Source organism: Microtus oregoni, unplaced genomic scaffold (genome assembly GCF_018167655.1).
Source record: "Microtus oregoni isolate MIOR12 unplaced genomic scaffold, Mior012 000011F_ref0000422, whole genome shotgun sequence".
In the NCBI taxonomy this organism is placed as follows: Eukaryota; Metazoa; Chordata; class Mammalia; order Rodentia; family Cricetidae; genus Microtus; species Microtus oregoni.
The window spans coordinates 21520142-21533785 of record NW_024543070.1 but is presented as its reverse complement, the minus strand read 5'-3'; the positions used below and the strand labels follow the sequence as shown (position 1 = coordinate 21533785).

Here is a 13644-nt window from a genome sequence, read left to right as displayed (position 1 = left end):
CCACCCTGACTGCGCATGTGCCTTGTGACCTGTGCCCTACTGAAGGGCTCACTAACCCCTAACCTGCCGGTGTGTCCTGTTGCTTGGGGACATGTGTCAGGAGGCGGTGGAGGACCTGGGATATGAGGGAGGTAGGAGGTGCAAGGTTGGTGGTTGGAGGGTTAGTGTACCCCTGTCCTGTGCACACCCTAGAGTCCACTAGCACACAGGTACTGAGCAGGGACAAGGAGCCCCACTGTTGAAAGCATCCCCATTACACTGTATTCTACTTTGCCATATATTCTCTAGGGAGGCAAGTGCACCCCCCTAAAAAACAAGGCCTCCTCAGACTAGGCATCTGGGGTCCTAGTGGTCCTTCTAGAATGTCTAGATCTTCAGATGCCAGCACCATAGCTGATAGTTACAAGTGGCTCTTGAGCAGCTGAAATGTGTGCATTTTGATTCTGGAAGCCATGATGGTGATGCTAATTTATTTAGATTGAGTAAATTTAATGGTGGCTGCTGCCTGCTGCCTTTCGCAGGCACCGATAGATCCCCTGCTCCTGCATGTCCAGTGGCTGCAGTGTGTGTCCCCAACCCTTCATGTCCCCAAGTGGACCCTGCTGCTCGCTTTGCCCTCTCTCAACTGTCACTTCTCTGCAGTGAAGCCACCAGCGTGGAGCCGTTTCTCCAGGGTGTGCACTAAGTTGAGGAAGCATGGGAAGGAAAGTGCAGAGGTAGTGAGGGCTCCTGGGCTGTGGTCTGATCTGTGCAGGCTGGAAGGCCGCTGGAGCAGGTCAGAGGGGAGGAGCCTGGGTGGACAGGATGCTGCCTGAGGAAAGAGAGATTCACTTTGCCTCTAGGATGTATGGCTTGCTTATGCTGTGGACATTGGGCGTTTGGACATAGGTGGGGAAGAGACTGGTTCTCACTGGTTCACCCCTGCTTTGAAGGCAAGCCCCCTATGAACCATACAGGATCGTGCCTTGTTCCTTACACTTCCAATCTACACGTGCACACAGTTCCAGACAGGGATGCCCAGGACACACATCAGCACACAATTTTATATTTTTTTACCCATGGATTCATGGGGTTCACACATAGATGCACTGATATACACACAGGCCCACGGGGCTTACTCATCCACACAGCTTCACACGCGGATCCCAGGAGCTCACATAGGTACACGGCTCCACATGTGAATCCGTGGAGTTGGCGCATACATACATGTCATTCCCCATGGGCACCCTCAGGGCGCTCACAAACTGCTCCATGTCTTCTAGCCCTTGGTCCCACTGACATCATTCTCCTTTTGTCCTTCTGCAGTGACAGTGCCCCTGAAAAGGGGAACAAGAGCCCTTCACCTCCTCCAGATGGCTCCCCTGCTGCTACCCCCGAGATCAGAGTGAACCATGAGCCAGAGCCGGCTGGTGGGGCATCACCGGGGGCCACCATCCCCAAGTCCCCATCTCAGGTAGGCATGTTTGCTGTCTCCATGACCTGACCTTTTCCTTCTCTTCCTGCGTTGCTTTTGTCCCTTCCCCTTTCTCCATCATCCCCTACCTGGGGCCACACAGGTTTTGAGCCCGAGGTTCTGCTCCGCAGAGACTTGTTATGACCTCAGTCTCCTTGGGCTACACTGAACCTAGACTTTCTCGGTGTTCCTGGTCTACTTGATGATGGTTTCTGTAAACATTCCACAGAAGTGAGCATCTTCCCCTTTCCCGTCTCCCTGTCCTGTCGCCTTGACTCTTTCTTCCATCCTCCCTAGCTCTCTGGATGTTCAGCCTTGAGTAGCCAGTCTCTCTCCAGATTCAGGAGGTCTTGTCCTTCGTCTGGTAGGGACTGCGAGAAGAACCCTATCAGATGGTCTCACAGGGCCATCAAGGAACAGAAAGAGAAGGGGCTCTGTGAGGAAAGGCGGGTCGGGGGGACAGGTACATGGCCTCAGTCTCACCTCTGTTCCTGTCCTCTCAAGCCCTCTGGGTTCCTGCAGAGCTCCCAGGAGCTAGCACCTGGGTTTGGTTGAAAGAATTGGGTCCTCTTGCTTCTGGCCATGGGAACTTAGGGCAGGAAGTCAAGAGTGGCAGTAAGAACCCACACCTGATAACGTACTGCCCTTGTTGAGGTTGGGTCCCAGGCTAGGGCCGGACACCCTTCTGCTCACTGGGTCTCTCACTGCCTTGGGCAAGTGGTAGAAGCCAAGATTAGGGCGATCCTTCACCCGATCTACGTATGTGGTCCTTGTGGGGACCTAGTTCAGGCTGGCTTCCGTAGGCATAGCCTGAGCCTGAGCTGGACCTCCTTTGGGCAATCCCAGCCTAGGGAAGAGGAGGTAAGGCCTGTGTGTGTGTGTTGGGGGGGGGGGGGGGGGCGGTGCTCAGGGGAGGCGGCCTTTAAGTCCAAGTTCCCTTCTAAGTAAGTAGGGTAGACCTTCCTCCAGTGGGCTACGGGGACACGTCAGGCATTGAGACCTGATGGGTCACTCGCTCTGCCTTTGTTTACCCCCCTTGTTTCTGTCTCCTCCCTCTTTCTCCTTTCATTTTGCACAGTGGTTTTGGACCTCCATTCTTGGTTTCTTCTCTTGGGGTGGCCTGCTCCCTTGGTGTCTGTTTAGGGGAACAATGACTTGTTTGTTTTCCCCCACTGCCTGGGAGTGACTGACTAACGTAACCTTGGCTTTGTCTCTGTCTCCCCGTATTGTGCTCCACCATGTCTCCCATGCTTCCTCCCTTGCTGGCCCACAGCTCCGGAAAGGCCCACCTGTCCCTCCGCCTCCCAAACACACCCCATCTAAGGAGATGAAGCAGGAGCAGATTCTCAGCCTTTTTGATGACGCATTTGTCCCCGAGATCAGCGTGACCACCCCCTCCCAGGTCAGCCGTGTCCACCGCGGCCCAGTCTTCTCCCCTTGCCACTCTTTCTCTTACAGCATGCATGGCCTTCCATCGTCCACCCTGAGCTCCAAGCTTCTCTCAAGAGCCAAGAATTTGGCTGGAGAGATGGGCTGGAGCCTCCATCTTTGTTCCATCTATCTCCCCTTTCCTTTTCATCATTCTCCCATCATTATCCATTCCTCCCACCCGAGCATGCACCATGGCTGGATAAAGGGATGTGCTAACGACAGGTCTTCCCTGTTCTTCATGGCAGTGGTCAGCTTGGCTGTCACCTCACACTGATTGGTGATATAATGGGGACATGGAGTGGCTGGGCAGCCATAGGGTGATTCCTGGTGTGGGTGACATTTGCCTGGGAAGGAGTCGCAGGCATTGTTCTAGTTAGAGATATCAGAACTGGGCCAGAAGGGACAAGAGACAGACTCAACAAATGGTGCAGGTAGGAGTCAGGCAGAGCCCTGTTGGGTACTGTAATGACCAAAGGGCAGAGACTAATCTGTCAGCACTGCTGCTTCTAAGTGTCATGAAATGCCCACCCTCAGGTGGAGACAAAGACAGAGCCACCTTCTGTGCTGGGAAAACATCTTGTTAAGACTGGAGCAGGCGGACACACCATCAGAGCAGCCTGGGGTGATCGGCTCCCTGCTTCAAGCGGGCCTTAAGCCTCCAACCCTGTGCAGGGCTTCCCTTTCGAGGAGGTGGCTATCCTAGATCCTGGGGGACTTCGCCAGATCCCTTCCCTTCACAGGTGTCTCTAGACTCTACCTTCCCCAGGATCATTTGTACATCCCAGATATCTGGAGAAGGAGGCCAGGGTCTGAGGATGGGACTGTGGAAGGGGCAGCTTGGAATGGAGAACAGGGACCACTACAACAGGAACCTAGAGAGGATGGGCTTTTAGCTCCCGTGGAAGGACTAGGGGGTGGAACCAAAGCTCCTCTATGAAAGAAGGTGATCCAGAGGCCAGGAGGAATAGGTAGTGTGGGAATGGGGCTGAAAATCTCCAGGCTCGCTCCTTGTGGGGCCATTCCCTTCCTGAGCGTGCCTGTGCCTTGAGGGTGCCTGGGCAGGTGGCCAGAATGTGTTTAAGGTGAGAGATATGGGTTATCATGGCGGGAGATGTCGTAGCTACTTACTTATGCCATCTTGTTTGGTTTTCAACACCCCCTGTAAGGGGCCATACCCTGTTTACCTGCTGAGCTTCCCATGGTCATGTGTCAGAGGGAGCCATTGAATGGCCCACCAGGCTCCATGTATGCCTGTCTCCCCGCCCCCCCCCCCCCATGTCATTGCACGCCTTGCTTGTTGCCTCTCATCTCCATCTGCAGGGAGCTGGGACTACCAGTCTGTTGGGGTGGGAGAATACTTTGGGTGGTATTGCATGCCTGGGGGAGGGCTCATGTCCACGGTGCTTGTGCCAACAGGCTGCTTGGTGTGTGATGTGGTGAGCAGTCTGCACCCATGCAGTGTCTTGGTCTTGTGTGGGAAAGAGTCGTTTGCCAGAGGCAGGACTGAGAGGAGACGAGCAACACCCTAATTGTGGGCCTCCCCCGACGGTGTTCCAGGAGTATTGCTGTCTGGACTTGGGTAACTTCTAAGAAGTGCAGAAGGGGTGAGGCTGGTGGCTGTGTGACAGTGGTGCCTCAGGCACCTCCACGTCCTGAGGCCATGGCCACGAGGTCTCTAGCCCAGCTTTCAGACAAGGCTGAACTGGAAGGAGAGACAGCTAAGGGTCAACCAGAGGCCACTTGTTCTGGGAAGTGGGTCCACTTGGCTAGACCCAATTGAAAGGGATCCCAGATTCTCATGCTGTTTGGGCTCTTAGTGTCCCCAGGACCATAGAGGCTCCTCTGAAGAGCCGCAGGCCACATCACAATCTTTCTAGCCTTTCTTGATCGGGAGGGACATGGACCTGGGGTGTTATCTCCGAGTTGGGCCCCCATAGAAAGCAAGTGGAGGTAAGAAGTTGCCGGCCTGAACTAGTGTGACTGTAGCCTCTCTGCTGTCACCTGAGGGCTGTGGAGGGGGCACATAGCACCATATCCTTGATCGAACTGGGGTGGCGTCTGCCAGAGCTCTGAGGGGGAAGCCCAAAGGCAGCTAAGTCAGAGTGTCCCTGGGGAACTGAGGTTGCCTAGCACGCACCCAGCATTGGAAGCCTGTCCCGGTCAGCTACTGCTGACTTGTTCAAGGGTCGCTTTCGAGGGTCTGGAGAGAGATACCTCTCATGATGGCATATACTGGAGCTTTATATTGTTGGTGGAGATCTAGCGTCATATATACTGCTGGGCTGCATCCAGTTTCCCCAAAAGGGAATCCTGAGGTATCTGTGGGTATTGTCTACAGCTGTAATGTAGGTACCCCAGCTGCCTGACACTGGGATCCCACAATGAAGGTGCCCTTTCCTCGTCCCTAGAGTTGGATGGCAGGTTGGGGTGTCCCAGAGAGTGGTTTGGATAGGTGCCAGTGTGAAACCTTTGACCTGGGGTCTCTGAGCTGGAAGACTGAGGTGGGCATGTTCAGCCCAGGCCACAGCCTTGTGCTGCTCTTGATACACAGGGCAAAGTCAGGTGAGCTTGTGGGGGTGAAGGGCCGAGAAGCCATGGGAGTGATCTGTTGTCAGCTGCTGGAAAAATCTGGCCGGTTGTTGGATGTCCTAGCTGGCATCAGGTGTCTTCACGCAGTTGGGGGCCTGTACTAGTTTGTGTAGTTGTGGATAATACTTCTTCACGCGTGTGTGCAATTGTGTGTGTATGTGACTCCATTTTCCTCAGTGTGCACAAGGCATAGGCTCAGTCTGTTGCTAACTGCTTTCTTCCTCTGCTGCTGCTGTTACCAAGTTTGAGGCCCCTGGGCCTTTCGCAGAGCAGGCCAGTCTACTAGACCTGGACTTCGACCCCCTTCCGCCAGTGGCAAGCCCTGTGAAGGCACCCACACCCTCTGGTCAGGTTGGTTGTGCCCACCAGTGCCCATTCATGCCCCTGAGGACCAGGCCTTGTGCTTGTGTGAGCCATATAGACACAAGTCTTCGGGGGTGAGGGGACAGCTCACGAGGCCTTTGGCCCAGTGCCCTAGCCTCTTTCCTCTTCAGACATAGGGCAGAGTAGATGTGAATTAGCTGGGTTACTCTCACTCTGGACATGTCCCACAACCTCCAGCATCCTGCCCAGACTGGGCCTCCCTGAACTGGGCTTTGAAGCCCTCAGAGCCCAACTTGGAGCCTGCCGGGTTGGGGTGTGCGTGGGGTCCCTGGGTGTGCTTGCTATGCTGTCTCTAACCTCTGTACTAACTCTGTCCTTTTCCGTTACCGCTTCGCTCAGCCAATCCCGTGGGACCTCTGGGAGGTAAGCCACGCCCTTGCTCCGCACCAGTGCCCACAGCCCTGGTGGCTGCTTCTCTCTGTGCGGAGGCGCCCTCGTCCCTGCACCCAGTTTGCATGTGGCACAGTCGCTTCTCCATGTTCATGTGCACAGGGGGCCACTGAGACTTCATCCCTCTGTCAGAACCACAGGAGTGGGCTCCTTGGTGTCTCAAGACCGTGCCCTCCATTGGTTAGAGTCCAGGTCTTGCTGTTTACTTTCACAAATAGCCAGCAGGTCATCTAGAAGAGTCAAGGAGTCCTGGTTACAAGGCAGTATTAGAACACTGTTTTTCTGGGGACCCACCCCTGGGAGCCCTGGGCATGGGGATTCAGAGACTTGGAGAGACTCCGAGACTCACACTTGGAATGTGCCCAGTAAGCGGTTACAGTAAAATGTAGGTTCCAGGACACAATCTAACAAGGACCAGTCAATGTGGCAGGTGCTGCTGGGCCACACAGCAGCCAGGACTCTGGGGGGCTCAAAAGTTTCTCTAAAAGCTTCGTTCTATAAAGTGCTGCTGAGTTTGATTCTCAGTACTCAGGCAAAAACTCCAGGCATTGGGCGGGAATGATAGCTCAGTGGTTAAGAGCACTTCCTGGGTTCTAGTCCTGGTTTCCACACCAGCGAGTGTACAACTGCCAGTAATTTCAGTTCCGTGGGGTCTGAGCCTTAGGCTCTGCAGGCCCCTGCACACATTTGGTACATGTACACCTATACAGGCACACACACATACATGTAAATACATAGCAAATAAATCTTTTAAAAAGATACCGACTGTGGTGGCCCACGCTTGTAACCCCAGCACTTGTTACTGGAGGCAGAGGTGGGGGCATCACTGGATACTGCTTGCCAGCCGGCCTAGCACTGAGCCTCAGTTTCAGAGAGAGACCCTGCCTCAGAAAAGCCAAGGGTGTGTGTGTGTGTGTCTGTGTGTGTGTGTCTGTGTGTGTGTGTCTGTGTGTGTGTGTCTGTGTGTGTGTGTCTGTGTGTGTGTGTCTGTGTGTGTAGTGACTGAGGAGACTAAGAGCTGGACCTCTGGCTTCCACACACAAGATCATCTATGTCACATATGTGCATAAGCACACACATGTACACACACACCACATAGCACACACACATACACACACATCACATAGCACACACACATACACCACACCACACACACACAAGTCTTTCTGTAATTGCCAGAGAAATATGGCTGGAGTGGGCTGGCAGGGCCATTCTGCCCCTTTTGGTAGATGCTGTGTTATGAGGTGGCATCACACCTGCCTGACCCCTTGATGGTGGCAGGACCAGAGCAATGGGAGGCAGTTGACCTCACAAAATTCTGACAAGGCTGCTACCCCAGGCCACATCCCTTGTTACTGCTGTCCACTCAAGACCACCCTCTCTTGTCTCCTGCCCTTGTCCAATATGCCTCCCCCACCCCGGCCTTCTTACCCCTTCCCCATCCTGGTGGCTTGTCACTAGCCCACAGAGAGTCAAGCTGGCGTCCTGCCTTCCGGGGAGCCCAGTTCTGCTGAGGGTACCTTTGCTGTGGCCTGGCCCAGCCAGACGGCCGAGCCAGGGCCTGTCCAAGTAAGTGCCCCCTTGTCCCCATCTGGCATCTTCCCATCTCGGGTGTAGCGTGGACAAAGAGCCAGAGGGAACACACAGTGTGGACAAAACCTGAGATGGTGTCACTAGGTGGTACCTTAGTGGTAATCATGGCTCAGAGTACACCCACCCTCTTACCTCAGAGCAGCCCTTCAGAGTGGGAAGAGAGGGACATTTCAGAGGCCCTAACAGGTTTTTCTAGGCATCTCCCAGAATCTCCCTGGCCTATCTTCATCATAACCCAATCAACCAGATACTTTCTTCTGCTACATTTGAGGAAGTGGAGGGCAGAAAGGTCACGTAACTAGGTTCCAGTGCTCAGAAGCGGCTGAGTCTGAGTGTTGGTAGAGGCTAGCACATAGTGGAGCCTTTGCCGTGGTCTCCTGTAGTGCTGGCTCTGACGCTGTCCCTGTGGGGATGATGGCAGCCAGGCTGGAAGAGGCTGTCTGACATCCTAAACATGCTTGGTGGGTCCGGGCTCACGAGTGGGCTCCAGCTAAGCTGTGAGGGGCAGCGTGGCTGGCAGAGCGGGCAGGAGGAAGCTGGGTATTTGGAGGGAAGGGCCTGTAAGGCTTAGGTGGGGGCAGCATGCATGGTGGTATGCCATTCGGTGAGGTGTAGAGCATTCTGCATACACGTGTCACCCCTGTGTTAGCCAGGATTTTCTCACCAGTCGCCTCCCGTACAGAGATGTCTGTCCTGCCGGATGCCCCTGGATTATGCGAGACGCATTTCTGGGCCAACCAGGCTCCCTTACTTGTACGCTGCCCTCCTGTGATGTGTCCTGGATATGGCATCCCGCTCCGTGTCTGATCCCTTGCTGGCATTTTATGTTGCAGCCAGCAGAGGCCTCCGAGGTGGTGGGTGGAGCCCAGGAGCCAGGGGAGACAGCGGCCAGTGAAGCAGCCTCCGTAAGATGGCAGGGACCATGCCCTGTTTTTTCTTCCCCATTGTCTGTCTGTCTAGTGCTGTCTGTCTTCTGCCTGGCTGCAGCTTACCTGTGTGCCTCACCCATGCTGGTGCAGGCCGCAGTTCCCTGGAAGAGCACCGGGAAGGGTAGTTTGGCACCGGACATGAACGCATCCCTTTCCCTCTTGGTGGCCGACTTTACCCATGCTGCCTAACTCCCCGGCTCTGTTCGCAGAGCTCTCTTCCTGCCGTGGTGGTGGAGACCTTTTCAGCAACTGTGAACGGTGCCGTGGAGGGCAGCAGTGGGACTGGGCGCTTGGACCTGCCCCCGGGCTTCATGTTCAAGGTGAGCTTAGCCTAGCTAACCCTAGAGCCTTTGTCCCAGGTGCCTTGGGAGCCAGGGTCACCCTCATTTACAGGCTAAGATGCTTAGCCCAAGAGCCCTGTGGCTGTGGCTCACTCTTAACGGAGCCTCTGAGTCTACTTTAAGAAAAGCCTCCATATTTTGTGGGCTGGATGGGGGGACACAGCCCCTGGACATGCTCTCCCAACTTCCGCAGGTGCAAGCCCAGCACGATTACACGGCCACCGACACGGACGAGCTGCAACTCAAAGCTGGCGATGTGGTGCTGGTGATCCCCTTCCAGAACCCAGAGGAGCAGGTGAGCGAGGGGAAGGGGGAGTGTGGGGGTGGGGAGTGGGGAATGCGGGGGTGGGGGAGGATGGGAATTCCGGTGAGCCTAGTGGAGTGGGGTGTGGAGGACGGGAATCCCGGGGCTGCTGCTGCAGTGGTGGTTATGGCCAGCAGGGGGCAGCAGAGGCCCACTGTAGCAGGGTGCGGCTGGGCTGCCATTCATTACCTGAGCCTCCTTCACACCGCCCCTCCCCCCCCATCTTACTTGTATTATTCTCCCTGTCCCCCTCCGGTCTTTCCTTCCCATTTCCCTCCTCTGCCTGTACCTCTTTTTTCAGCCTGTTCTTTTTCTTTCTTCCAGCTGCCCTGCCAACGTTCTGCATCTGAGTTTGTTTCTTGTCTTTGCCATGCTCTTGGGCACAAGACTTGTCCCTTTTTTCTGCAGGGTTCCCGCCTGCAGTGGTAGAGCACTAGGCAGGCTTACATCCGCCATCAGAGCTGGCTCCACTCTGTACAGCTCCTCAGCTGCATTCTTAGCTGGGTCTTCTAGGCCTTTCTCACCTCTGCCACCGCCTTAACGTCAGTTAACTTTGGAAGGCAGCTCCTAATGGACCTGCTGTGGCTGACTCCTCTGCCCCAGTGCCACTTTTGGCATAGCGAGCCTTCATATTGCTGGTAGCACCCATGCTGACACTGAGCACCTTGGCTGGCTCTTGCCCTCAGTAGGTGTGGGCTGAGCTGCAGGGAGTGCCCAGGCTTGAATATCCCGTAGCAGCTTGTGTGTGTGTGTATGTTTTGTGTACCTTTGTGCATGCGTATGCCTGTGTGTTGTGTGCCTTGTGTGTGTATGTGTGTTATAGAAGACAATCTTACTTATCCCCTAGGAACTATCTACCTATATCTGTGATAAGGTCAGCCCGTCTCTCCTTCAATGCTGGGATTTCAATACATACCCCTACTTCTGGCTTTTTACCTAGGTTCTGAGGTTCAAACTCAGAGCCTTATGCCTTGAGTGGGAAGGACTTTACTAACTGAGTCATTTCTCTAGCCCCATCTGCCGCTGTTCTAAAGTCAGAGGTATCTCCTGGCCACTTCGGTGGGTCTTTCCTAGCTGGGTAGGGTTTTGAGAAGCGTAAACCTTGGCCACCAGCCAGCAGGAAAGTTGTGTATGGGTAATAGAGGGCTTGAGATGGGTTATGTACAGACTCAGTAGAGATCTATAACAATGCAGATCATGATAGAATAAAATTGTAAAGACCCGGGAGGTTGCCAGGCATGGTTCAGCTTTGGGACAGTCATGGAACTCCAGCAGTGAGGGCTTGCAGAGAAAACCCCTGTGCGGTTTAGTGTTGAAGGAAGAAGCAAGTAGGGATTGAAGGGCTTCATAAAGTGGATTTGGGACTTTCTAACAAGCATGTTCGACCTGTAGCCTGTGGCTCACATGTGCCCTGGGATAACTGTGAATACGATCTAACATAAAACAGTGAACCTATTTAAAACATCTTGTTTTGTTTTGAGACAAGGGAATTTACCGTGCAGCTGAGAATGATCTTGAAGTTCTGATCTTCCTGCCTTTGCCTCCAGAGTTCTGGGCTTGCTGACCACCAAGCCTTGTTCATGTGGTGTCAGGGATGAAACCTGGTGGATGCCGGGTAGGCACCCTGCCAACTCAACCATATCCCAATCCCCGGTAGTAGGGGATTTTTGTTCTTTTGCTTTTCCAACTCGACTGACCAGTTCTCGAGCGCGAGCTTTGTAGAGGAGAGCAGCTGCCTCAGCATCTAAACGTTGGACACATCTACTAGAGGCTTGAGATCTTTATTACATTATTTATTGTATGTGTGTACATGTGTGTGTGTGTACTTGTGCATGCATGTGGCTTGGTCCATGAGTGGAGGTCAGAGAACACTTTACAGGAGCCTTTCCTTTTTTCCTTCATTCCACCAGGCAGGCCTCAGGGATTGAACCCAGGTTGTAAGGCTTGGTAGCAAGCACCTTTATCCACGGAGCCACCTCACTCCCCTCCTCCCCTCATCCCCTCCTCCCCTCCCATGTTTCTTTTTCAGCACTGGGTGTTGTGTTGAATCAAGGACCACGTGTATACCCTACCACCACACTAGATCCACAGCCCTCTCTTTTAAGTTTTAATTTGGGGTCAGGATTTTACTAAATTGTTCCAAGATGACCTTGAATTCACTCTGTAGTCCAGGCTGGCCTTGAACTTGTTACCATCCTTTCTCAGCCCCCCCCCCCCCCCCCCCCCGCCCCCAGAAGGTCTGATTAGAAACTTTTAACTGCTAGTACTTCCAGAACTTCCTTGCTGTTTATAGACGTCTGGAGACTTGGGAGGACAGTTGGGATCCTCTTAGAAGTTGTTAGAGTTTGGAAAATCCCGTACCAGAGAGAGACACAGGAGTCAGAACACCCTCCGGGTTCCTTAGAGTTGACAAAGCAATGGGATCCGAAGGAAGTTTCAGCTGGGAGGGGGAGAGAAAGAAGAGGAGGGGAGGGGCGGGGCGGGTGTGTTGGGACAAGGAAGTGTGTCTGGGATCATCAGCAATCACAACTGGGCTGTGAGGTACTATGTAAGCTTGTATTTCTGGCTGAGGCAGGTGTTTGGAGTCACAAGGACTGGATTAGGACTGTCTGGAAGAGCGGTGGTATAGTTAGCATGTGACAGCTGCCGTTTGTCATGGTCTACAGCCCTTCTTCTTTTAGGACCTCTTCCCAGAACAAGTTGTAAGAGCTATGAGAGGGCAGGCGGCAGCTGAGTGTGGCCTGTCCTGGCCCTTCGTTGTATCTGAAGGGTCTGGATACCAGGAGGGATGCATTTGCAGGGAGCAGATGGTTATGGGCTGGTACTGAGGACATAGTTGAGGCTTAGACCAGTGCCGGTCAGGCACTGAAGATTCAGAATAGCAGGCAGGCAGACAGACAGGCTCCTCCCAGGCCTGCTTGGGTCTTCTTAGTGTACTGGAGGGTGTTGTGACGTGGACCTGTGTTACCCACGCTCTGTTGGCCGCAGGATGAAGGCTGGCTCATGGGAGTGAAGGAAAGCGACTGGAACCAGCACAAAGAGCTGGAGAAATGCCGGGGCGTCTTCCCGGAGAATTTCACCGAGCGGGTGCAGTGACGGCGGAGCCCCTGCAGCCTTCCGGTGTGTGAAGAACACCGTTTCCCAAAAGATGTGTGCTTTCCTTTTCTTTGTTTTTCTTCCTCTCTTTTCTGTTTTTGTTTTGAAACTCTTGAAAAATGCCGGGAAATTGGGGAGTGGAGACCTAAGCCAAGAGGTGTTTCCCCAAAGATGAAGTGGTTTTCCAAAGAGCCGTCCGGCCCAGTTCAGTGGACTTCTCCAGTGTTCCCGAAGCTGCTGTGTCCCCCTAGTTGAGTTCCCGGTGCCCGCATGTTCAGGGCGGGCCGGGGGCGCTGAGCCACCGCCACACTTGCCTGACGCTTGGCCGCGCTGGGCGGGGGCTTGGGTCCTCTTCTGGCAGCTGCCGTGGGTGGGGCCTGCACACTGGCCCAGCCTGGTCCCGCTCTGCAGACCATCCGTGTGCTGTTTGAATATAAGCCCTAGTGTTCAAAATGCAGCGAAACAAACAAAAAACCTGACAAAACCACCCAGGAACAGTGCATATGTCTTTCTTCGCCTCTGTTGTGTGAGGGGGAGCCAGGCCAGCTGAGGCCTTTATACTGCTGATGCCCCTCAGGTACTGGGTGTGGGAGACTCTGTCTGCAGGGATGCCGCCTCCCCTAGGCTAAGGGCACGTGCTCTCTGGGGTGCCCACTGGTGGTTGGTTAGAGGACAAGTGATGGACACCTCCTGGAAACTGTCCTAGGTGACCTTATTTATTACTTCGGCACTTAGAGGGTGGGCAGTGGATGCCAGGGCGGCACACAGCGGATCAGAGCCCTGAGGCCTGAGGAGACCCTGGTGGCCTGCGATGGGACCTCGGACTCTATGGAGAGCGCATGTCCAGCAGGGGAAGGACGAAGGTAGATGGTGAACCAGTTCCGTGGTTACCCCTCTGTGCCCTCTCCCCATGGCACCTCTGGAAATAGCTGTTGATGTTTGCCTCATGAACAGCCGGGGAGGTTCAGGGTCCAGGACTGCAGAAACCGCCTGGCCTCCAGAGAAGGCCAACTAGGGTTTAGAATGAAGTCCTGTGCCTTCCTGTAGGTGACTGGGCTGTTCTGCTGTCAGCTGCAACCTGAGCCTTCTGTAGGGGACAAATAGAACCGGCTGCCATCAAAATAGCACTGTGGG

General features: G+C 54.3%; 1 protein-coding gene across 8 annotated transcripts in view; it reads left to right on the top strand.

The window, feature by feature from the left end:
• The window catches only part of Bin1 (bridging integrator 1), a 58832-nt gene extending 45831 nt beyond the window's left edge, over window positions 1-13001 (top strand). For 2 of the 8 annotated variants that reach the window (XM_041659784.1, XM_041659783.1), the window contains 9 exons: window positions 1306-1453; window positions 2727-2855; window positions 5717-5824; window positions 6197-6220; window positions 7709-7816; window positions 8674-8745; window positions 8979-9089; window positions 9304-9405; window positions 12403-13001. In XM_041659784.1, the coding sequence (XP_041515718.1) occupies window positions 1306-1453; window positions 2727-2855; window positions 5717-5824; window positions 6197-6220; window positions 7709-7816; window positions 8674-8745; window positions 8979-9089; window positions 9304-9405; window positions 12403-12510 (910 nt within the window). In that variant the 3' untranslated portion in view covers window positions 12511-13001. The remainder of the gene's footprint in view (window positions 1-1305; window positions 1454-2726; window positions 2856-5716; window positions 5825-6196; window positions 6221-7708; window positions 7817-8673; window positions 8746-8978; window positions 9090-9303; window positions 9406-12402) is intronic. The other 6 variants (XM_041659790.1, XM_041659787.1, XM_041659791.1 and 3 more) reach the window with 4 other exon arrangements.
• The last annotated feature ends 643 nt before the right edge of the window (window positions 13002-13644 follow it).